The 24,697-nt window shown below is 35.9% G+C and overlaps 1 protein-coding gene across 5 annotated transcripts in view; it reads left to right on the top strand.

The window, feature by feature from the left end:
* The window catches only part of SLC9A9 (solute carrier family 9 member A9), a 196,923-nt gene that overhangs the window by 107,853 nt on the left and 64,373 nt on the right, over positions 1 to 24,697 (top strand). For 4 of the 5 annotated variants that reach the window (XM_062603253.1, XM_062603251.1, XM_062603255.1 and 1 more), the window contains 3 exons: positions 398 to 511; positions 2,353 to 2,464; positions 7,976 to 8,129. In XM_062603253.1, coding sequence (XP_062459237.1) covers positions 398 to 511; positions 2,353 to 2,464; positions 7,976 to 8,129 — 380 coding nt within the window. The remainder of the gene's footprint in view (positions 1 to 397; positions 512 to 2,352; positions 2,465 to 7,975; positions 8,130 to 24,697) is intronic. The other variant, XM_062603254.1, reaches the window with a different exon arrangement.

The following is a 24,697-nucleotide window of genomic DNA, read 5'->3' as shown; positions in this document are numbered from 1 at the left end:
AGCACTGTATTATGCATAGCCACTGTGCAATCAGGAGCTCCCTGTGGCTCCACAGGCTCACCTGTGTAAACAAGAGTGAGCTTAAATTCCCTCAACTTCCTTACAGTTTGCCTTGAAGCTTGTATAACTTACTTGCTGTTTATATATTCCATCAGTTGTCTGTGTCAAGATTTCATACACAAATCGGAGGAAAACTTGCAAGCAACTATGATTTTTAAAGCTAAAAGACACCATGTATATGGTATAGCAAATTAGATGGTTTTGAAATCCACCCTTGAAATAGGTGCAATTTCTCTTCCTTTCATCTAAATAGTTCTGTGTTCCCCAGGAACCTGGTGGCAAACAGTAGTTCATTACAGGCATGAGTCATAATTATGTTCTTTCTCTCTCGTTTAAGTTGTTCGAGTTCATGAATTTTTTGGCTGAGAATGTCATCTTCTGTTACATGGGACTTGCACTATTCACATTTCAAAATCATATCTTCAATCCTCTTTTTATCTTTGGTGCATTTGTATCCTTTGCTTTAAAGAAGTATGTATCTATCTACATGTATGTGTGTATATATACATATTTATACATATAAAGAACATGTTCCATGTGAAAAAAAAAGTCAACAAGCAAACCAATAAATACTAAAAATCATTTTTTTTGTCAAGTCAAAAGGCAATCATCTTCATTGCATATATTTCAATAACTGGCTCAATGCATGTAAGCACATGGTCTTCTGGCAGTTGCTGTTTTGCAGATCTGCTATAAGGCAAAGAATTTTAATCCAGGTGGGGAACTTTTGCCACCAGTTTACAAGTGGGGTGGGAAATTACGATGTGTACAGGGACACAAGTTGGGACAGGTGCAAGCACACAAAACCTTTTTGCCTGTCCAGAGCCAGTGCAGACCCACAAACTATAGAGCTGCCACCAGACAGACATGTGCCATGAGCAGAACTTCCCCAAAGCTACCTAAAATGATAATAAGTCCTTAAAAATAAAACAGTTCTGAATTCCTCCAATCTTTCCTTTTTTGTATGTCATGTTTTCAGTGTACATGGATTTATATACACCTAAAGGATTTGTAAGAAGAAGAGTCTGTGTCTAAATCTGCCATAGTTTCTCAATAAATCTATTGCTTTCTTGTACAGTGGTACAGATTCTTTTCACACTGACAATTTACACAATGATTCTTTTGGCTCAGAGCAGCAGCCCTTTGCTTATCACTTTTTGATGAACTGTAATAGCTTTGAAAGTTGGGATCATACTCTTTATTTGCAGTAATTCCTATCTGTCATTTCCAAACGAATACTAAGAACTGCATCACAGCTCCCTTGGCTACAGGTTGGGTTAGATGGCAGAGAGGATCCTGATAGCCTATTCCACCCCACCACCACAATAATGTGAGTACAGTACTGTGTCCTGCACTCCTAGCATGGGAAGACAGTTGAATGTCGGAACAGCACTGAGCACCCCAGGTGGAGACTGTACTGCAGAGCACTGCAGGGACCTGGCTCTATCATTTCCTCTCACTAAGAGCCAACAGACCACAACAGGGTTGCACAGGACATGTGAAGCAACCGCTGCTAATGCATGTTCTCCCAAGTCCATAGGAGCTTTAAGCAGATTTTAGCCCAGCAGATACAAAATTTACAGACACTGCCACTCTAGTATTTTCCGTATTCTAAGCTCCACAGCATCTCCCAGACTAAAAGTGCCAAAACTGAGCCCTAAGAGTCACAAGACAAGGAAAGGGCAGAACATGCTAAAAACATATATAAGGAGCTCTGATTGTCTCCTTTTTTTTTTTAATCTGAAATAACCTCATGTTTCTAATTAAGACAACTTTTGTGATCATCACACAGGAGTCAGAGAGGACCCCTTTAGAAAAATCACTGAAGAAAAAGCATTAAAAAAAAAAACAAACCCAAGATTGCTGGATCTAGACAATATGAATTGTCAGGAAATAAGAAAGCAATAATCATGTCCAAAAGCACATTTATCCTTTGCAGATTGTTGCTCTAGGAGATAATGCCATCTCTGCAATTGATGTTGGCCATTTTACTGCAGGAATGAAGATGAAGTCACATGTGATATCAGTGCAATGAGTAGAAGTGGAGTGATTGAAGTTGGATATGTAATAATGAATATATAACCAGGATGTCTGTGGAAGACAGTCTCTGCCACTGAACAGTTCTATAATGGAGTTGCAACCAGAAAGATCTGACATGTAAAATATGAAGGAATATAATCTCATATTCATTTTAATTACACTTTTAAAATAAATTTGGATAAATGCTGGGTTTAAGTTAACTGGTTTTATCAGAAGTTTGTCCACCATTTTCCTCAACATTTTACATTTTAGGTGGCAGTTTTTGTCGCAAGAGCTTGCAACATATACCCACTTACTTTCCTTTTGAATTTGGGTCGAAAACAAAAGATTGCCAGGAACTTTCAGCACATGATGATGTTCTCAGGTAAGTTCTATTTTGCTATTTTTCCTGTCCATTTAACAACTGACAAAGATAAAAATCTAACACTAGAAAAGCCACATTTATTACAAAGTTACCATTATCTTAAAACTCATTATAGTCTTTTCAAAGCTAATGAAGTAAATGAATGTATTCTCATTAACTTCACTATGCTCTGGACCTACTTTAATGAACTTTTTTGAAACCTACCACCCAGAAAACTGATCTTTCAACCCATTGTCCTCCATCTGTCTACACTCCCATGTCAATTTGGGATACCATGTATTTTTGTTGTGTTTTAGAGGTATTTGTAGTACACCTGACAGGATGCTTATGTACCAGCAAATAAAGATGCAACTGTTAAAGTGTTAGTACTGATACTCAAATCAGTGGTCTGTGGTAAGTTCTTTAGCTTTAGGAACAGTTTTACTTTGAAACGTAAGACTAGGAGAATTTAATTACACAGAACTCTTCATATGTATGCCAGCCTGATATTTGAATACTTTATTTTCCAGATTCAGATTTTATTTATTTTTAACAGATTATTATTATAGAACTAAAAAAAAAAAAAATAAATCCAGAAGAGGGTGATGCTCTATACTGATTTGTGCATCATAACCTGTACTGTTAAAATCGCAGCAAGATTCTGTATTTTTTGACTTCCCCAAGCTAGAAATATCTCCACTTGACTTTATAATGCTAGTTAGGGAAAAACTGACTTATAAGCTAAGAATATTTGTTTTGAAAAAGACAGAAACACAGTAGCACAATGCCATTTATGAAATAATTTTATAAAATTTTATTTTCTTCATTTTCCTGCTTTTTATACAAAAACACGTTCCAAATTTTTATGGATAAAAGTTCTTGATTGACAGCCTTGATGTACACAGATCTATTTAGCCAGATAACAAGTAAAAATAAAATGCACCAGATTTCAAGCTTCCTTATCAGGAGTTCTCCACATCAGGGTGCCTCATTTGTGCACCTATGTAATTTCACCTCTCTAGGCAGTGACACAGTGGTTCATTTCTATATCCATTCAATCCTTCTGCTAAAAGCTGCCATTGAAAATGTCAGTTAATACCAGGTAGATTGTAGTGAGAGATGATGACATACATCCATTAGGAACTGGCTTTCAGACTGCCTGCTCACCTACAGTCGTTAGCCATGTAAGATTTATATGTAGATCACCCAAGTAAAGTTAGCAGGTGGCCAAAAGCATGAGAAATAGCTTAGTATTATTAGTTACTTGGTATCTGGACTCAATTATTTGTTTTGGCTTTTATAAGTATAGAAAGAATGCTTTCTAAACTATAGAATTAAAAATCTTCAGAACTGTATCTTATTATTCACCTTTTCTGTCCTTGTTTTCTCCAGTCAAATTTCATTCTCCCTAGAGCTAGCAGCAGAGAGCAGCCTGCAGCTAACAACTGAACATGAGAAGTCACATGTTAGCATTCCACTACAATCTGGCAGCTGAGAACTGAAAATAGTAACATTCAAATCTTCTAAAATATAAATGTTCAAATTCTTGGAAAAGCAGTTTTTAACTGTTTTCAAAGAAACACTGAATTTTGTAGAGAAAAATGTCTTTACAACACTATAAAAAAAGTAAATGGCATCATCTGCAAGTAGAGCAATAAATACTGACTGCCTCTCACACTGCCAGCAGATTCACACTTCACAGAACACTTAGGATATATAAGGTTTCTGTGTAACTGTATTTTTTAATAGGCACTAGGATTCGTGCTTACTTACCAGTAACATTCATATTTACTAGAAACTGATCATACTGTATATAGCAATAAACAGAGAAGAAAATTACTGCCCTAAGAGACATGCTTCTGACACAAGTAAACAAAGCATGGAATTTGAGTTTGGAGGAAGACAGTTACTGCCTACACAAGATCAACAGCAATATTCTGGTGTACCACCAGGTTCTAGTCAACTGGGGGAAAACTGGGCATAGCTCACCACAGCATCACACACTCAGATTTAAAAAATGAATTTGGGGTTAGGTTTGGGTTTTTTTTCATTTTATCACTGACGAATGCTCCAAACATTTACTGCTTTACTTACGCACTTTTACTGCCATAATCACCATGAATATCAAAGTCTGAAAAATGCAGCAATGGTCAGGCAAGTGCCCTGCTGATTAGCATTTGTGTATACGTTACTCTGCAAAGAATTCTACTGAAGTCATTAAGTTCTACTTTTTGAGGTGTATTAACAAATTTGAGAAAAGGTGGAAGAGTTAGCCTTGGAAGTGATTATGTAGCATTTTGATCTATTACATTCTTCATCTGCTTCTGTCATTCCTCTAACACCACATAACAGAGGGTGGATTCACTTTACTTTTACAAACATGTTTAATCATAATTCCTGAGAGTATTCCACTGTAAATCAAAACTAGATTAGTCCTCTCATAATTAAGCCTGAGCTTCTCAGATTAAGTTCAACATCAGCTAAAATGTGGATGCCAGCAGTCTCTGCTCATGTGAAAAAGAAACATTTTAATGTCTTAAATTGTAAGTGAGCTATGACTATAAGCTAGTGTTCCATGCTGCATGAAAAATGCCTCAGTTCAATTCAGTCCCTGCTATGATGCTTTTAACTGGTAAGAAAAATTAAGAGGGAAGGAAACTAAATGGATCCAGATGTGCTTATTCATGGCACTAACATGTCTGATATTTAGGCATTACTGGCACATGACCAGGAGGGGACTATTTCACAACATGAATCCTGCACCTTCCACTCTCTGTCCAATATCTCTATTTACTTTTTATTGTGCTTTCCCTCTTCTCTACAGCATAAAAATCACCAAGAGAGAGTATGGTGGGATACGATGCTACAAAAGTGGCTGTTGTTAAAATAAAACCTTACAACAGCAGCAGAGTCTGAAAGAGTCAAACACAAGTGCAGGAGCAAAACAAAAAGGAATGCCTGTGTACAGGCAGCTGCCGTGCAGACATTTACATCTGCACACTCACACATAAATGGTGGTGGGAAGTGTCAAAGTGAACCTGTCCAAGAACACAGATACGAAATCAGCTAAAAGAGAAAAGAGAGCAAGGAGGAAAAGAGCAGAGAACTGTGGCTGAAACCAAAACACCAGATTTACATACAGAAAGTCTCCTTTCATGGCAGATTCTCTCCACGCTACCCACAAACAGTACTGCCCTCAAAGGCTCTTTAGGGGGATGGGTTCAGAGTGATGTGTGCTTGTGGAGCAGGAGCAAAGAATGGGTAAAAGCCCAATAAGACACACATTTTCTATTCTGTGGGCCTCTGAATCTTAACCCTAAGGGTGATTTTAGAGGCCTTGACACAGTAAAGAGTATCCTTTAATGGTTGGCACAGCTAGCACAAAAAATCTGATGGAAAATATGTGATAGAGCCCAAAGGAACAACAGATCACATCACAGAAGTGGAGCTGCTATCAGTGCTGCATCTCTGAGAGATGAGGGGAGAGAATCTTTGCTAATGGTTCATCACTGTTTGCCTTCTACTTGCCACTCTCTCCAGGTGTAGCTAGGGTACCAAAGTCCACTGGAGCAAATCATTCCGTTGTGCTTCGTTGGCATTTTGCTTGAGGTGTTACAGAAAATGTAACCTTCCTTATCTTCAGTCTATTTCAGCATCTTACTGTCTTTTCTTAGATAGCTAAAATTCCTTTCCTTCATGTTGTTACCTGGCATGTATTTACATATATATAATAGTGTTCCTTGCTTCTCATTGAGTCTTTATATTTTAGTTTGCATTCGTCTGCATCCCACTGCTTTAGTTGGAAACAAATGCTTTGTTTGATTATTTATTTGACTTTAGACATGTTTTTTGTTGCAACTGAATTAGCTCTCCTATGTTAAGCCTTTCATTAATGAAAAATGCAGTGGAAGCACTCACTTTTTCTCTAAACTGAAGAAATACCCATTCTACTGCTCAATAAGCAGAGTCTTAATGACATATTAATCAATGTTTTTACATACGTATATTTCCTCTTACCAAAAGAGATAGTCTAAATTTAATATTGTACATATCTGTGATGCAGTTGTGGAAAACAGCATTGCTGTCCACCCAAAGAAAGCCATCAATAAGTAATTTAAGCATTTCATCTGAGCTAGTCATCTAGAGATTACCACTATAACCACCAGGAAAAAATCATTTCAAGAGTGGCTCAATCCATCCTCAGATACATTTAAAATAAGCTGATATTTCTTTTCCCATAAGAACATAGCAAGGTATGTGCATCCTTAGAGATGTATTTTACTAAAATCAAGGACAAGACTACTTGTTGACTGTAGCGTTATTTTCATACAAGCAGAGATTTTAAACCTGCTGCAACTAACCATTTTCAGCTAGCGTAAAGCTACAGTCTGGTACTTACTTGCAGAAATGGCTTTGTGTTATTCTCTGGATAAATTGTCCCCTCTTGTACACCAAATAATTCACATTCTAGCTATGTAATCTTAAAAAGCTTTAAAGTTCTATTTCAAAAATAGCTGCATTTAGCAGCTGATTAAATCATTCTGCATATACCATCAGTGCTTTACAAGAGGTTTAATTACTAGATTTATTCTCTCAATGCTTGCAAAGTACATTTTGGATTCAGTGTGTAATGTATACATGTAATGGCTTTGATCTCTAGACTTCTTTTGTGGATTACTTTTTTTTTTTAGAATACTATAAAGTAAATTTAAATAGATACATGAAAAACACTGGGAAATATAGAGTATTATTTGTTTTATGGATCCTGAGGGCTGGAGGCACTAGCAGGCTTTTTTTCCCCTCTTTTTTAAAATGTATCAGTCTGTGAGGACCTATTTAGTCAGCTTATTACTACCTATGGGGCTTTTTTTAAACTCGTTAACTATTTTCTCCATGTTTGTAAGGTTTTGTTTATTCAAGTCTCTGTAGGTGTATAATTTTACAACTACTGCAATATTTCAAGTACATTAAGAGCTAAAAATCTACAATTATTTTGTATCCCCTTTTTTAAATACTTAAAATCCTCTTTTAAGAAGCATTGGTTTCAAGTTATTATTTTTCTGACTGTTCTTAACACATTAGAATATTTTAATAAAATTTTAAAGAAATCTATTTTTTGAAGCAAAAAATGGGTAACCTATTTGGGTACCAATTTTAATGCCAACACTTTCTCACTTGCATTTGATTTCATGAGTAGTCCCACTGAAGTCAGTAAATCAACACAGGGAATAGATTTCTTTTTTAACATGCCTAAAGTTTTCATTACCGTTTCGTTTGCAATTATTCAATGCAAAGAATTCCCTGGATGTAAAGAAAGTGTTTGAATATTACGTGAATCTTCATTGTCCACTTTTGCAAAGTTGCTTACATTGCATTAAGCACCATCCTCTCAATCAGGACAATTCAGCATTTTATAAATATAATCATGGTCTGAAAATTTCTTCTGCCCTAGGAATAAAGATTAGGCTGAAAAGAGTAAAATTCTGGTTTTCCATCACATTAAGTTTATAATTCTTGACCTTTTTTTTTTAGGTTTACGTGGTGCAATAGCATTTGCATTGGCTATTCAAGACACAGAATCCCAGCCCAAACAGATGATGTTTACAACAGCACTGCTTATCGTGCTTTTCACAGTCTGGGTACTTGGTGGGGGCACAACACCGATGCTAACATGGCTTCAGATCAGGTTAGTACTGTCTTTACAATATTAACAATCAAAATAGCACACAATCACTATAGATCAATCAATTCCTACAGCTTTGTAAGGTTACTTATATGGTTTTAAGTACACTTTTACAAGCATGAATGAAGTATTTGGGTACCTGGTAGACGCTCCAGAACACAAGAAACTGGTTCTTCTCAAGTTCATTACAGATTTGTACCTAGGTCAGACCTATCCTCGTTTCATAAGAGTTTGTTTCCCTACTGTTCCTTTTAAACACTGTGAATGTTTGCCATATCCTCCTTACTGTTGAAGAGCGAGCTATAAAGTCAGACTTTTCTCTCATCTACAAATACGTATTTATTACAAAAACATGTCATAAATAAAGTATTTCTGGTTATAATGTGAATATATGAGAAAAATTTACCTGCATTGGTATATCATTCAGCCTGGACTGGTGCATCATTCAGCCATTAATTTATTACTCATTGTTTTATATATGCTTCTTCACTGTATTATTTTTACATTATTTCATAATCACTTTATTCACAGAAAGCTATGAAAGACAAGGGAGGTTAAATAAGAGAGAGGGAAATAGGAAGCTGAAATAAGAAGTATCTAATTTAAAAGTCATATCCTGCAATGAGCTTTTCTGAAACCCACTTTTATCAGAGTGTGATGCTATTCCTGAGTTCTGGTTACTTCATAATCCATTTAGAACTCATTGCCATAATTCATAAGGTCACCAAAACTCAGTACAAAGATAGCCTTGTAATTCACAATTCCTTATCATTTATTTTATATAGCATATGATTTCTTTGTTTACAAAATGATGTCTGATTATCAAGCCTTCCTGTCAGACTGTTGCTATAAAATACCAGCTGAAGATAACTAAATTGGAGCTTTAACAAAAATCATACATAAAAGCTTGCAAACAAAATAAGACCTAGTGTACAAGTGTACTGTATAAACAAAAATGCAGGCATCCATATGCTTTCTGTTTCTGTGACAGTTTGATTATTTTTCATGACATCTCTCATGTCCAATAATGTCAATCAAGTTTGGATGTACTCTGCCAGCACTAGCCATCTTTCTGAGAGTTGCCACTTTTCCACTGTCAGCCAGCAATAGGGTGAGAAGCAGTATTCTCATTAAATCTTGTGGACCAAATGAGTTTGGATTACTATAACAGGAGATTAAGAAATACTTCTGAGAATACAGTAAAGGGAAAAGGAGGTAGATGGTAGTCATGCATATAGTCTAAGGACTTAGGTCACTAGATGCCTGACCTGGTCTAGATCTCTAGGTAATTTTTAAATTAATACTGTCAAGTGCTGTCACTAACACAAGAAATTTAGCTGGAGACAATGGCATTTCTTCTGCTACTTAGTGCTACCCAGAGGTGGGAAGGACCACAAGACTGCAAGTGAGGGGTTGGTTCTCATATTAACTACACCCTTCAATGGAAGCATGTTCTTTCTTTACCCACCTGTACAACTGATTTTACCAAAGACGCTGAAAGTAGACAGTCATTATTGGTCTGAAATGCTCATCTCTTTGGTGATATCCACTGAATCCCAGCAGATCTCCAAAGCAGATTTACCAATCAATTTGCGTTTGTAACTGGGATGTAGATTTTCTTACTATAAAGCTATTAGGTTCACAGTTCCCACTTAATTTCTTGACATCAGAACATACAGCTTCATAAATTATGAGAGTGTATTCAAAATCAGATAAAACTTAAAGTAGACATCTTTAATTACAAATATATCTTGAGTCTTTGATTCCTCTTTCTAGTGCGTATATTTAACTGTCTTTATAATTTATTACACTTCAATACAGAATCTTGATCTTAGCTACTAGCATTTGTCATTTTAGTCTTACGTAAGACTCCAAATTACAGCACCTTGCCTGGTGCACTAACCCCATTATGCTTGGAGCTGTGCCTGAATGGCAATTCTGAGCTGTGTCTATCCCCATCTTTTTTATATATATATAAAATTAGAAGAAAAATATTCTATTTTTCATGCTCATTTGAAGGGTTCAGCTCATAAAACCAAGGGAAACCACATTGAGTGAAAAACGTTACAACTATCTGTGAAGAGACTCATTGGAATGGCTTGATATGTCATCAATTATAGGAAAAAGGGGTGAAGCAACTATGTCAGTAAGCACAGAAAAGGGAGACTGGTCTTAAGCTGGGAGACTAGCACTTAAGTGTTCAACTGAAGTGAACTTATACTGGGCACCATCCCAGGGCAGTTTAAAACAACTTCTGTACTATTTCCCAGTACTTTAGGAAACAAGATTTACCATGATTGTTCAAATTCAAAGCAGACTGGTAGATCAGTTAATCTAAGCAACAAGAAATTAAGTTACTCACATTATCAAATTAAGTACCTTACAGGAAATGGCTGCTTTAAGGTCTCAGCAACTACAATGGTTTTCCTCACTTGACCCATGAGTTGCTGTATAGGTAAATCTTCTCAGGAGACAGGACAGTCAAACATACAGTGGGCAAACAAGTAAGAATCCAAAATGGATTGTGTTTTTTTTCTGCCAATTAACCATTTCATCATTAAATTATTATCCAGCAGGTCATATATTCAATTGAACAGGAAGCATTCAGAGAATAACAGACAGGAACATGTGCTTTCTGAGACTATTTGCATTAATTGACTCTTATTCATGCACATTTTAATTTTTCCCACTCTAGCTATGTGGAAGAGACTATAATTCCTATCAGTAGTTCAGATAATGCAACTCTTAACTCCTCAAGGTTGATCAAGTTTGTCTTATCCTAGAGGGCAGTGTTTTGAGTTTATATGTTCAGAGTAACTTAGCCACATTTTCATTTTAAAACATGAATAAATCCATTAAGTTGAAGATATGTAAAAATAATATAAATTACAAATAACACTAGTATATTTACCATTTGCTCTACCATAATGCATTACAATGCTAGTCAACATGAGAGTATTCAAGATCTGCGCAGCCTTCTCATTGTATAGTATTTTCTACATATTATACTATGTTTCGATGATTTATTGCACTCTCTGTAATTTACACTGTGAAATTCTCGTAATGGTGGCCAAGACTCCTCGTGTATCAGCAGAGTATAAGACTAGAACAATGACAATTTTTAAAAAATAGTAGTAATAGTCTTCTGAAAAATCAATTTTGTTTCCATAATAGCGGGAATTCCCATCATCTTCCACCTCTCCTCACAGCAATACCATCAGATTTGATTTTTTTTTTCAGTTAAAATTCAACTTTATGTACATATAATCTGTCACTCTATTTTTAGAGAAGATGTGTCCTCAGAGATAACTACTAGCTGAGTTATTCCAGGAATATGTATGGCTTATACAACACTTGCAAATTGTTGCCAAAACACATAGTAAGATATATAATCAAAACTAACCACTGAAAAAGGCTCCATTTCCATCTCCCATCTGATGCAGCAATATCACTCAGCTATCTCAAAAGCTTGCAAAGGCCAACTGTGCAGAAAGCTTTTGTAAAAAGCAACTTAAATGGATCCCAGCAGTTCACCCAAGTTTAAGATTCACAATTCTAGATTCTTTCATTTAACAAATGAACTGCACTGAAACATGCTCCTACTTAAGCTATAGCTTTAATATAAGACAGGCTCTGAAAGCCTTGGAAACCTGACCTGCTAATGGCCCAATGTTTATGTGTTTCTATATGTAAAAGTACAGTTTTAAAAGAAATCTACAGCTACATTTCTCATTACTGATATAGTTACTCTTACAGAGTAGCCTTCAAAATGAGTCTTAAAATTCTTGAAAAAGTCTGAATTTTTTTAATTGTTCTAAAAGAGCAAGACATACATTTTCAGAAATTTATTTATTTTAGCTGTCTTCTTTCTTTAGATACCTGAAACTCTGACCTTCAGGAAGTGTTGAGTGCTCCCTTTCTGAAAATGCAGTCCTATTTAAGTGTTCCCTGAGTAAAGAGGCATATGCACAGTCTGTTACAGTGTTATCAGCTGGCACACTGAGAGCAGAACTGGTTGCACCAGGTTCCTAAATAATACATTGTCTTTTGCCTTATCTGAGAGCTACAAGTAACAAAAAAGAAATATTGCCTTTTCTCCCCACATGAAAAGGCTACAATATACTGCTCTTGGCAGACGACGAATAAACCTGCATCAGTGTATGAGAATAATATCATGATACATCAACAGCAAAACTAAGTCATTTGAGTTCACCATCAAATTGAAGTATTCAATAAACGCGCCTTCAGAGATATCGAGTATTACCTGCTAATGCTTTTGGATACATGTATCCATTCCCCATCCTCTGATTAAAAATAGAGAGCTATATTTTACAGCAAATCTGCAATGAGAGTTTTGGGAATAAAGGATTCACCTGACAGGCAAAGCAAAAATACAAAGCTGTTAATAAAACATGTCCTACAAAGGCATTGTGCTAGGTATTAGGTCCTGTTTGTTTATCATCACCTCCTGTGTAAAGATTTGTCAAGGGATTTCCATACCTTTTTTGTATCTCTTTGCAACAGCTCTTCAGCGAATGAGGAGATTTTTATTTCATATTCTAAATAAATATGAGGCAGCACTGAATAGTAACTTTCAATACTGCGCCTATCTGGCCATTGCCTTGAGTATGCGTTTTACAAACTGTCTCTACCTCTGTCCCTGGTTGCACTTAAAAACATTCCATTTCTAATTTAGCTAAAACTTCAGTTCCAAACCTCCAAACTTCTCTAAACACTGATGCCAGAGAGCTGACATAACACAATTTTGGGGGGTGACCAAGAATGTGAGTACAAACTCACATTCTCAGCAGGAGCAACTCCTCATTGTGCTTTTCTAAGAGAAAGTACCAATCCAGAAAATTAAATCAACACAAACTATTCTAATATTCAGCTGTTGCCTTCCTTACAATTGACCCAAGTTTTAGATTAATTTCCAGAGTTTTTCCAGAGCTCTGTCTATTCTTTTCACTGTTCAGATTCCAGCTTTATAACTACAGACAGCTATTTCTCTTTGCTCATCTAGGCAAAACTAAACCTAAAAATGTCAAGGTTATATGCTTCCGAAACTTTCTTTGCATCAGTGAAGCCAGAAGGTCTCTAATAGTGAACAGCAGCTGGTCACTCATACAGAGTACACTGGCACAAATACAACATAGCTTAATACAGTCAGTGATCTCTGAGAATATAAAACATAGAAATGCATCAAGTGTAAAAAATATAACTGAATATAACTGAAAAAAAAACCAATATAATGCATGTAACAAGAATAAGAGGAGAGGATTCACATCTTGTAAATTAATTTTCCTCAGATCTGTTTGAAATGAGTACATAAGCAAAAGTGGTATCATTGCTGTGGAGACTCCTTTATGTTTTGTACATAAAACAGTGCCAACTGGCTAGGAGTACAGTGCAGGTAAACTGGGAGTAATATTGTTAACAGCATGAAAAAAATCTGCCATTCGCAAGGGTCAAGCATACGGTAACCCCTGCCCAGGAGTTCAGCAATGAAGAAAAAGCAAAATCATTTACAGATTGTATGTAGACATATCTCTATCACTGCCGAGAAGCCACCAAAGTGAAGAGTTTCCTCAAGGGTTCATTTATTCATGGAATCATAGAACTTTTTAGGTTGGAAAAGACTTTTAAGATTATCAAGTCCAACCATTAACACTAACCATTAACAGTAGCACTGCCAAGTTCCCCCACTAAACCATGTCCCTTAGCACCACATTTACATGTCCTTTAAATACCTCAAGGACAGCAAACACTTTCCTGGGCAGCCTGTTCCAATGCTTGATAACCCTTTTGTTGAAGAAATTTTTCCTAATATCCAATCTAAACCTCACCTGGCACAACATAACACTGACAGAACATAAGAACTCAGGCTAGAAGTTGCGCAAACATCTAGTGGAGGACTTCTAGCCAACTCATATGATATATTGGTATTTTGATGAAGTCAACTTTTTAAAGAAAATCCTAAAGTTTTATTCTCAGTTTTTATTGTTACACTTCCAGAAGTTCCACCACAAAACATAAACAGACCGTGCTCTTTTTGTGGGCATTTCCTTATGGTATGGCTACAGCACTGTTTTCTAAATGAAAATGAAAAAAACATGATAAAGCTGTACCCAAAACATTTTGAGAATCTGGCTTAGCTGTTAATGCTTTTGAAGTAAGTCCAACTGTTTGATTATATCACATCTGAAACATAAAATTATAACATTAATCAGTGTCACAGTGCAATAGTTGGATGATCAAAACACTGCTACCTCCTAAATTCCCACTGACTTCCATATTTCCAATCCACTGTGTACAATAGGAAATGAGCATTCAGCAAACACCAGCAGCCAAAAGTCACTAGCCAGCAGAGTTCAGTCATGGAGAATGCTAGTATACCCCTTTACAATGAAAATGCTGCATAGATAAGCTGTTCTTTCAAGAAATTGAGATTTTGGGTCCTTCAGTATCTAATGCTTGAATCCACTACTCCATTATCAAAGGCTAAGGTACTGTGTATGTTTACCAGAATATTGCATTAAGGATGCAGGTGGGCAGTGGGGCTAAATACTGTGGTTTGACTGCTGTGACCATGGCTGTCTACCAGAAAAATAAAAGAAATGGTTGGTACAGTAAGATTCTTTGCTTAACCCAGCCCTTTATCAACTCATTATAGAATGCTGAAAGACAGAACTTTATGATAGAGCAACTAGGCTAACAACATGACCTTGGCCAGTATTACAGTGTTATTGTCTCAGTAACAAAAATATTCTTTTCATTATTCCCAAACTCTATAGCAGAATTCCCTATGTTCAGCTCTGTTCAAAGAGATGCTGCAGAAAGATAGTTTAGAATGCCACAGTGCTAGTGCTCATTGCTGCCAAGTAGGAAGCTTTGATCAGATTTGGGCTGTCCTTTAAGCTTCCAAAGTTCTTCTTTCTGCTTCCCAGAAGAAGCTCTTCCAATCAAAAAAACAACAACAAAAAAAAAAACAAAAAACCCAACCACAAACAAACAAACCACAATATCATGGGGTTTGGAAAGAGTTCTGCCTTATCTAGAAAGGCAACAGTTGTGGTAAGAAATCTCAAGGGCTGAAATAGCGGTAAAAATATGACTGAACCTCAGGGCTCCAGAACAAGGTGGTGCTGAGAAGAAGCCTTCTTTTTCCACAGCCTAAGAACAAAGAAGGTTACACTTTAGATCAAAAGATTAAAGGATTGTTTTAGACAGGGTGGATGGTGCTGCATACATTACATATTTTTCCAGTTCTACAGAAAAATTGCTATTTTTTTTTCCTTTTTTTTATAATGACATTCAAGTCTTTCTTATACAAAAATATACCCGAGTTCTGCCAGAGTTAAGTTCTGATTTGCCATCATACGGCTATAGCATCCGGATAGATTTATTCACTTGCCTTTGTCAATTTAACTGTAAGAGAAACCTTCTTCAAGACCAAATTTGTAGAAATCTGTATGAATGGAATTTATGGGAGGGGTGTTGATATAACTGGACTCTTGAGAAGCACAGTGTTTGCTAAACAGAATTGTTCTTCAGACAATAAGACTGATTTAAAGTTATCTAAACAAGGCATAAACAATTTTAAAACTCATGATTTTCACATCACCCTCTCTTTGCAGCATCTGCTGTGCTATGGGCACAAGGCTGAAATTGTGTTAACACTGTGCTCAGTGATCAAGCCATTACCCAAAACTGCTCACATTTAACTAGTCAGGGAATTTCTCTTGTTTAAGGCTTCTTTCATCACTATCCAAATTGGGGTTCTGCATCTTTACCTGATAATGAGGAAGAAGACTTTCAGATGCAGAGCATGGATACAACATGCAAAAGTTTGAGGGTCCAAAAGGACTGGCAGCACCTGTCTTGGGTATTATGGAGCTTTCAGAAGATGGTCAAACATAGGTCAAACACATAAACTCAGGCAGAAGTATCTCAGCCTTCCACTGACCTGAAAGCATTTGCATATGCTTGACAAGCTCTTGCCACAAAGCTTTAAGAGCAAACTGTACTGGGCCCTCATTACTGGTTCCCAGCAGGAGACTAAGCTCCCTCAGCTCCTGAGACATTATCTGTCACTGTAAGTACAAGTAGTGAGAAACTTGAGACTCTTCTAACTGTATTAAAACTTTCAGTGATAAACTATTTACTGTAAATTCCCAAGCCGTGAAACAAATAATAGTAAGTCTCAAACAGATGTTCTATGCCATATTGCAAATTTCTGCAGTCAAAAGTGCCTTAGAAACTTCAAATGCATTGAAATTCACTGGAGATGAAGATTCAAAAATTAGACTCAGACAGTTTCATGTGATGCTAACTGGAGAAATGCCTTCTTGAGTCTTAACCAGGATAAGACATGATTATGGTACTAAAAAGAATAGTGTCCTGACAGCTGATCCACGCAAAGAGGCTGCAGTCAGCCAAGGCGAGGAGAGGGATCCTGCTGCCTGGTGAAGAGGAGCCTCATCAGAATACTGTACTCCGTTGCTGAATTCTGTTCTGCTTATACAGAAGAGCATGAGATAGTACATCTCCTTGCAATCATTTGTTATGAACTAGATTCATGTAGGATCTTGATCTCTGCTGCTCCTCATTTATTCCTAAATTAGGTGGAATGCTTATTCTGAGTAAATATATCTTAGCCTTCCTTTTTCACCCTCATACAGGTGTGCAAGGATTATCACTCCTGAAACACAGCTAGTCCTTGATACTCTGAATGCAACAGCCAAGAGAATGTGATCCATAATTCACAATTATAAATTGTTATGAACCCACTTAATTGTTTAGTTTGTGTTCCTTTGAACACATTTTCTTTTCACCATTTGTCAAGAGAAAAGAAAGCCAATTTAGGAAAGGAGGCTTAATTAAAGGTTTTCTCCTGGACTTGGCACATTCTCTTTTCTATAATTGTATTCCTTTGGGTCATATTTCCCCTAGAGTCCTGGAAACAGTTTACTGAAATATCTGTTGATTTACTACTGAAAACAGAATGTCAGCCCAAGTATCTTTAGCTGTAATTTGCAAGTAACCACAACACAGAGACAAATAGTTCAATTAAAGGCAGTATGTTTTCAAGTGCTGTTATATTCCTGTGCACTTTGTACTATTTATTATTTTGTTTTGTTTTCAGAATACTCATAATCAGCCTAACTGATATTCTCAGTAACAGAAATAGCTCCAATACACAAATGTCACTCTTTGTTTCCAGGGTCATGTTCCTTGTTAGCGAGTACAGTGAGTATTTTAAATCATGCTGCAATAAATTCTATTGAGAGCCTGGTTTCAGCCTCTTCAGCAAATGGAGCTCCTTTTAATCCAGATACACGTTCTACAGAGATCAGAGTCTTTGCTTGGAAAGTCTTTTAAACCCTAAAAAAACCCTCTGAAATCCAGAAATACATGTAATTTAATGTAGTCTATCCATTTAGTTATTTTAACATTACTGCTGTTCTTAGTTGGCCAACTTCTGCATGTATGAACATCTAAAGGACAGCACTTTTCCTACCACCTTTCATACTGATGATAGTTTGAACGTTCCTGCACTAGCAAACACAAATTGCATTTATGTGAGAAACTATGTTACCGACTCTTGAAGTTCTCAGCATTAGGATATTACAGATTTATGTGCAGACACTTAGGTCACAAATTCTACATTGCTACTTAAAAGGTAAGTTTCACAACTGCAAAGAACATGTTGAAAATTATTCAAATAAAACTAAACTAATAAGGAAGCTTTTTTTATGAGTTCATGGACAGTCAGAAACAATAGCTTAGAGAAGACATTGTTCTGCAATTATCAGAGTGTTACCTTAAAGTAACATAGTTTTGCTGTTGAGCCACATCCTTGCTCCCACACAGTACTCTGGGTACAAACAGAAAAATTGCAGTTCAGAGTTGACTTGGAAAACTGCATGGCTGTCAGCCACTCTGTCAGGAAGACAGAGGAAGAGGCAGAGTTTACCTTCAGCTGTAAGAAATTTTGCCACTATACCTACCTATCAGCATTTTCAAGTTTGGTTCAACACATTAGAGATCATTGTGATTTAAGCATTTGTGTAATTTGCACAATAATCTATTATTTACTAGTGACTTGTCACAGCATAAGATTGGATTCCACTTTATCACTGTGTTCCCTTTGATCTCCTGTAGTAGCACAGACTAAAATATTAGTTTAGATCCTAGTTAGAGATTTTTTTTAATTAGAAAAAATATTGCTAGATGGGATACTTTCCTTTTGCCTGGCAGCCTTTGGCACCAGTTCTGGATTTGTGGGCATGTATACCCACAGTGTGTATGTAGCATCTACAAGAAATAGGAACTGGTCTGGTATTCTTGACTAAAGACGTATTATGGAAATGCATTCTGCTTCAAACACCGAGATAGTCAACATCTCACTTGAAACCTCTGAGCAAAAAAAATGCTTCTTGGGGCACACCCACACTGAAAGGGTTAATAGAATAGCGGCTTTTATAATAGCGGCTAGAGCACAATTAGCCTAGTAAATGCTGTAAATCATGAAGCAGGATGAAATTGGACATTAAATGTATTGGATGTTATTATAAAAAAGAAATTGGATGATTTCCCTTCATTTCTATCTGAAAATGAGAAATCATCCAGGTAATGAATCTCAGTGATCTCTTGAAATGCCTATTATTTATTTGCAAGGTACTTTTCTACTAAGATAAGGTGTGCGTTTGATCTCTCAGAGTTATTCACTATAGTGTTTCACCTGAATGTTACTGAACAAGGTTTATAAACATTTGTGCTTGATAACAAAAACCCAGAATACAGAGGACTTGGGCTTTCTGAGTGAATGTGAAAGGCAGTTCTGGACAGCTGTTGAATGGAAGATTTTGGATTGCAATTGTGACTTGTGCTTGACATGTACCTGCCTCTTGCTGTCAAATCTGTTGATCTGTATTGGCCAGAGGGGTCTAATTTTGGCCTCAGTCTCCTAACATCCCACCTCACATATATCATATTTCTAGCTCTACATGGCTATTGAAAACCAAAAAGGAAGGAAGGAATGAAAGATATGCTTTTATTGCTAAAATATTTGGTACAGAAGAAAGGGAAATTACAGAGCAATAAGAGATTCATACTCTTCACAGTTTACTAGGAATAAATTCTAGGATGACTTTTCCACATGCCAAAAACCCAGAATAGTTTGTATATATTTTTAGAAAATTATAAATAAACCTACAACTTGGAATAGAATCCATCCAGCAGGATTTCTGTCAATTAAAATATTTCTTTTGTAATCTTTTAAACTAACGTTACTTTGAAGAGTCTGAGTATGAAAAAAGCACATCCCCCACCAAAAAAAAAAAAAAAACACAAACCAACAACTTTCTTCCATTTTATGGAATCATTTTATTTCTTCCATTAAAACATATCTCCCTGTTATAGAAAAGGTACCTGCTGTGCAGCAATGAACATGATGCACATGGTGAAATTGCTCAAATTGCAAATAATGAATTAAAGAAACCTATCTCCTAGAGAATATCTTCATCAATTATCTGGGACTTTAGAACAAAAGTAATGTTTTACTACCTTCTACCAAAATATGACAAATTAATTTGACCTCTAACTAGTACACCAAATTAAATTAGTGCAAGCATATGCTAAAAATGTGTTGCAAAAGGGTAAATAGAGGGTAGAGAAAAATAATTTTAACATTTAAAAGTTTGAGATGAATATGTGGTACTGTGGTATGAAATCCTGCCTCTGGAAAAAAAATAATGATTACATTTACTGAGTTGAATCTTATATCCTTGCTTTGTAGACATTGATCAAGGTATCCCTTAACTCGCTCTATTATTGATCAGATACGGTTGCTTTTTTGCAAAATAATTGCTCTGGAAACTCACTGAACTTTCATATTTTAAGAGCTGTGTAATACTGTGAGCTGGCTCAAAAAATAGAAGGGTATGAAATTAATATGTTCTTCACATTTGTTAGTTTGCTTAATTTCCGAAGTTATGTGCATTCTTCTCCCTTATTGCTTGACAAAGAATACTGGAATTTCTTCAGCAAGAAAATCTAAAATGAAGGTTTCATTTCAAGGGGGTAAAAGTTTTCATCATATAATACTTATCATTTCAGTCTGAAAAAAAAAATTCTGTCTTTCTCAGGTTTGTTTTTTTTTTTCCCGTATGTATTTCCTCCTCACCTTTCTGGAAGAATTCTAGCCTCCCCAGTTCTACACATGGATGCATGCATCCATGAGATGAGTAAAGCAAAGTCCAAAAATAATTTTAATTAACTAAACCTGAAAATGTGACAAAATTATTCTGTAGACTAGTGGTTAATACGTTCACTAGGGAGGTTTCAGCTCCTGTCCAAGTAAGTGTTTCTGTTTCATGTAAAATGAATCATCAACTAAATTGCAGTAATCTTTGTAGAAAAGATGAGAGTTCAGATCTTCCAGTATTATTATTAGGCAGTCTACAGAAGAATGATTGCTCACATGCTTTCTTAACCCTAATGCAGCAAACACCTTCCAACACACTGCAATACAACACAAGAGGCATAGATAGAACTATGAAGCTATTTCCCCTCCCAGCATTCCTTTTCCACTGCATTCATTTTAAATGGCAGCCAACTCAAAAGAGGTGCTTGAGGCTTTATGCTCAAGCTGTATATGATTATAAAGAGAATTTTTAAAAAATTACAAATATCTAGAAGCTTTGAAGAGCATCTCCAAATGTTCTTATAAAAAGATAAAGGCTTTAATTAATTAAAATGAAAGTGTTTTATCAACCTTAACTACAGTGTCACAGTTAATAAGTATAACTCAACAAGGGGGTGACTAACCCTCCTCCTGGGTAGTCATAAAAGGCTTGCAAGGACTGATACAGGCAGCATAAAAATCTCAAAATAGAACATGTTTAGGAGAGAGCCCTCAGAATGACAATTCAGTTCACTACCAAAACCAGGATTTTTTTTTAGTTGAGATGGATGGAATTAGCAGAATCAAGAGGTTTCTAGCCACAGCTGAGTTGCTGAAACAAAGGGAAAGCTATCATTGACACTTTAAAGCTTCGCTTTCCCAGAATGAGTATTTGCAAATACAAAATAAGTGCTGGATATTTCCTAAATTATTCCGAATACAGTATAATGCAAATGTAGGTAAGTTGAATTTCACCTATGTTAGGGTACCAGACTTGGGGTTCTAAATCAATTAAATTCTACTTAAGCTCTAATTCTCTCCAAATGAACAAGTCATGCATATTTAAAAATATGAGACTACTGAAAATCAAGCCACATATACTGTGAAATAAAGACAACTCTTGTAGTTCTGGATAAATACAGCAATTAAGGTAAAAGTATTTATCTTTGTTGCTGTTGTACAAGTAAAACTGTCCATAAAATCAAAAAGGAAGGAACCAAACATCAACAAACTGAATAACATTCTATCAAAGCTATATAGTGCTCCATGATCACTGTGTGACTAGCAGAACTTACGCTATCATGGATGACATTTGGTCCAAATTTGGCAACTACACTAGAAAATATTTCTTCCCTCTGGAACCTTTGTAGTACAAAGGTCTGGAGAGTGTCTGAATGAGACATAGAATGAGATAAACACTGGATGATGAAGGGCAGCATATTTTTTGAGCACTTTCATATAGGCAGTCTGTCGAAAAAACTTGCGTTTTAATTGATGTTCACTATACCAGGAGCATATAAACTATGTAGGTTTGGGGGTTTTAATGGTAGAATAACAAAATTAAATAATATAGGTATCTTTTTGGAGCCTTTTTTTCATTTTTTTTGTTGTTGAGAAGCAAAGTATTATAAAATAAATGAAAAGTTAAATTTTCTATTAAGCAGTATTTCAGAACACTGTCTTCACAAATGACACTACTGTTTATCCTGGCTCTAAAGCATGTTTCAATATGAATGTGCAGAGGTGTTTCTCTGCCATTGAAACTGAAAGGGTAATAATTGTTGACACTGCACACATCAGACAATGAAATTTTAGGCAAAATTGTTCTATTTTAGTACATATTTTACTCAATCTGGGACTTTTCCCTAGGTTCTTCCTTTATAGAGCTTGATTTGTAATTTCAAACATAAGAATTTGAATGCCCAGAGTTGGAAAAAATTAATAAGCATGCATCTGATCTGAAAACAGATATTTTTGTTTCATAGCAAGATATATTTCCATCTACATGCTACATCTAACTAAGCAATAGCACTAAGTTAGCTACATCTAACTAAGCACTAGCACTGTTAGGTACATCTAACTTAGCACTCTCTGTCCTACAATATTTATTTCTAGATGAGGAAACATGAAAAAAATCGTATCAATGCTTACTCACATTACCAATTGCAGTGTACCTGCTTATGAATGTAGTGACCTCAGCTCTAAAGGCCATTGTGCTGCATGGTTCATTAATTCATTATTTCACTAATTCAGAAATGCGATTTTGATTTACCCTTTGATAAAATAATTGTACAGCATATATTTGAAGTTATATTTTCCAGTACACCATAGTTTTATACAGCCTTGGGTCAATAAATCCATACAAGTCCTCACTATCATTTCCTGCTATTCTGAGCATTTCAGACAGAACTTATGTGAACATATTTAAATCCAGGAATGAAATATGAACTTAAGCAATGCAGCTGTTTTAAAAACTGCTTCTGAAAAGAGCAGCCTAAACAGAAAGATTAGTGACAGCTTTACATGTAAGGTACCTTGTCACTAGTTCTTGGCAGCAAAGCCAGTAGCAATTAGTGTGTTTTTGTTGTAACATACATTTAGTTTGACCAGCATTACTCTTCACTTCGAATGACTATGCACAGAATTGCTCCCATTACCGACTTTATATGATGAATTTCAAATGTCAATGCAAAAGATGAAGTACATGATATGTTTGTCCTCATGCTGTGAGCCCAGGGAACTTGGGAGTTGGTCATCTCATTATTTCAACTAATGCCTCAGGAGCATTTAATGTTTTACTTTGGGTTAATCACATTAACAATAATGTAATGCATCTACAATGGCTTGGGCTTCCTGCCAAAGCTGTGCTGTTTATGTTCAAGGAAAACAAAGGAACAAACACCTAGAGTGATTCAGAGAAGAAACATTTTACTGCTCTAAAAATCATTGACATAATTCACTGGAGGGAACTGTTGTTTCTGAGCCAAGAATTAACTAAGCTCATCTGTAGGAAATTGTCAAAATACATCTGAGCACAGTTTCTTTTCCTCATACAGATCTTTTGTACAATCAGCTCTCATTTTTCCTGGCTGGCAAGGCTCATTAATAGTCTGAGTAAGATGCCAACAAAAAGGCCCAATTCCTGATTTTTTTTTTTTTTTTGAAATCTGTATTCATCCCCATAGAGTTCATAGAAGTAGCAATTAGGACATTTGCTATATGCAAAAATGATATTACTTGTAATGCAGTAATGTTTCTATCTTTTTGCATTAACTGAAAATGCATGTTTAATAATGTTATGGGTGTTATATTAATACAGTTCCAATGTTGTCTACAGAGCATTTGATCTATAGACTTCCTCACAGCGGGAGGAGAGGCATGACAATAATAGCAACTTTCTTAAAGCATGTGGAGGCTGACCAATATTCTGTTTTGTGTACTGCCTCTTATTGAGAGGATTATTCAGATATATATCTGTGCCCACACTTCTCTATTTTGCAACATCTTAAATTAAAGCAAAAAATATCCTGCCTTCACTGGTAGCTCCTTCTCTTTGCATAATCACTTGTCCTTAACACATGTATGCTGCTAACAGTCCCAGTATATTCTAAATACAAGATCATTTGGTTTAAAGTAAGGAAAAACAAACCATGTCTTCCTTCCCTTTTCCTTCCTCCCCCCCCCCCCCCCAAAAAAAAAGCAAAACAAAACAAAACCAGTTACACGGTAAAGGGCTTGGATGGGAGGCATCACAGTCCCCTCATGACAACCTTGCCACTCTGTGATCCAGTATTTCAAAAGCACAACTTCTTGGGGATTTACTGTGTTGACACTCACAAGAAATATCCTCATTACTACCCAGCAAGGTACCAAATCCCATCCTTTATCCCGAGACAATGCTTCACCAATGCTATAATGTGCTGTCAATGGATCCTTTTATTCTAGGAGTCCCACCTATCAATCTCAGACATGAAATTCAGATGAAAATTAAATAACAAAATGCAGCCTTACTGACAAAGTGATTACACTGTATATCCCAGCTACCGCCATGCACATTCCTCAAATCTAATCTTCTCTTGCAGCTTTAGAAAATTATTCAAGTTACACTATTTTTCATGCGTTATTTTTCATGCGTTACGTTTCTCTTATCACAATGTAGGACTTGTGACCTTGTAACCACATTTTAATCCAGAGATGTTTGCATTTTAACTGAACAAACCCAATTTTTAATAATATTAGTAACATTTTAGGATTAAATATTCTACTGTTAGCATGACAATTTCATCCTGGTAGCAATGGAATTACTTCAAACTTTAGATTTGCTGAGCGTTTGGTGTTTGAGGTTTTTTCTGCAGCTGAGATTAAAAATAAATATTTAGAAAGA

This window comes from Pezoporus occidentalis, unplaced genomic scaffold (genome assembly GCF_034315485.1).
Source record: "Pezoporus occidentalis ecotype Australia unplaced genomic scaffold, CSIRO_AGI_Poc_V1 ctg8, whole genome shotgun sequence".
Lineage (NCBI taxonomy): Eukaryota > Metazoa > Chordata > Aves > Psittaciformes > Psittacidae > Pezoporus > Pezoporus occidentalis.
The sequence above is the reverse complement of the archived record's forward strand: the minus strand, read 5'-3'. Positions and strand labels throughout refer to the sequence as shown.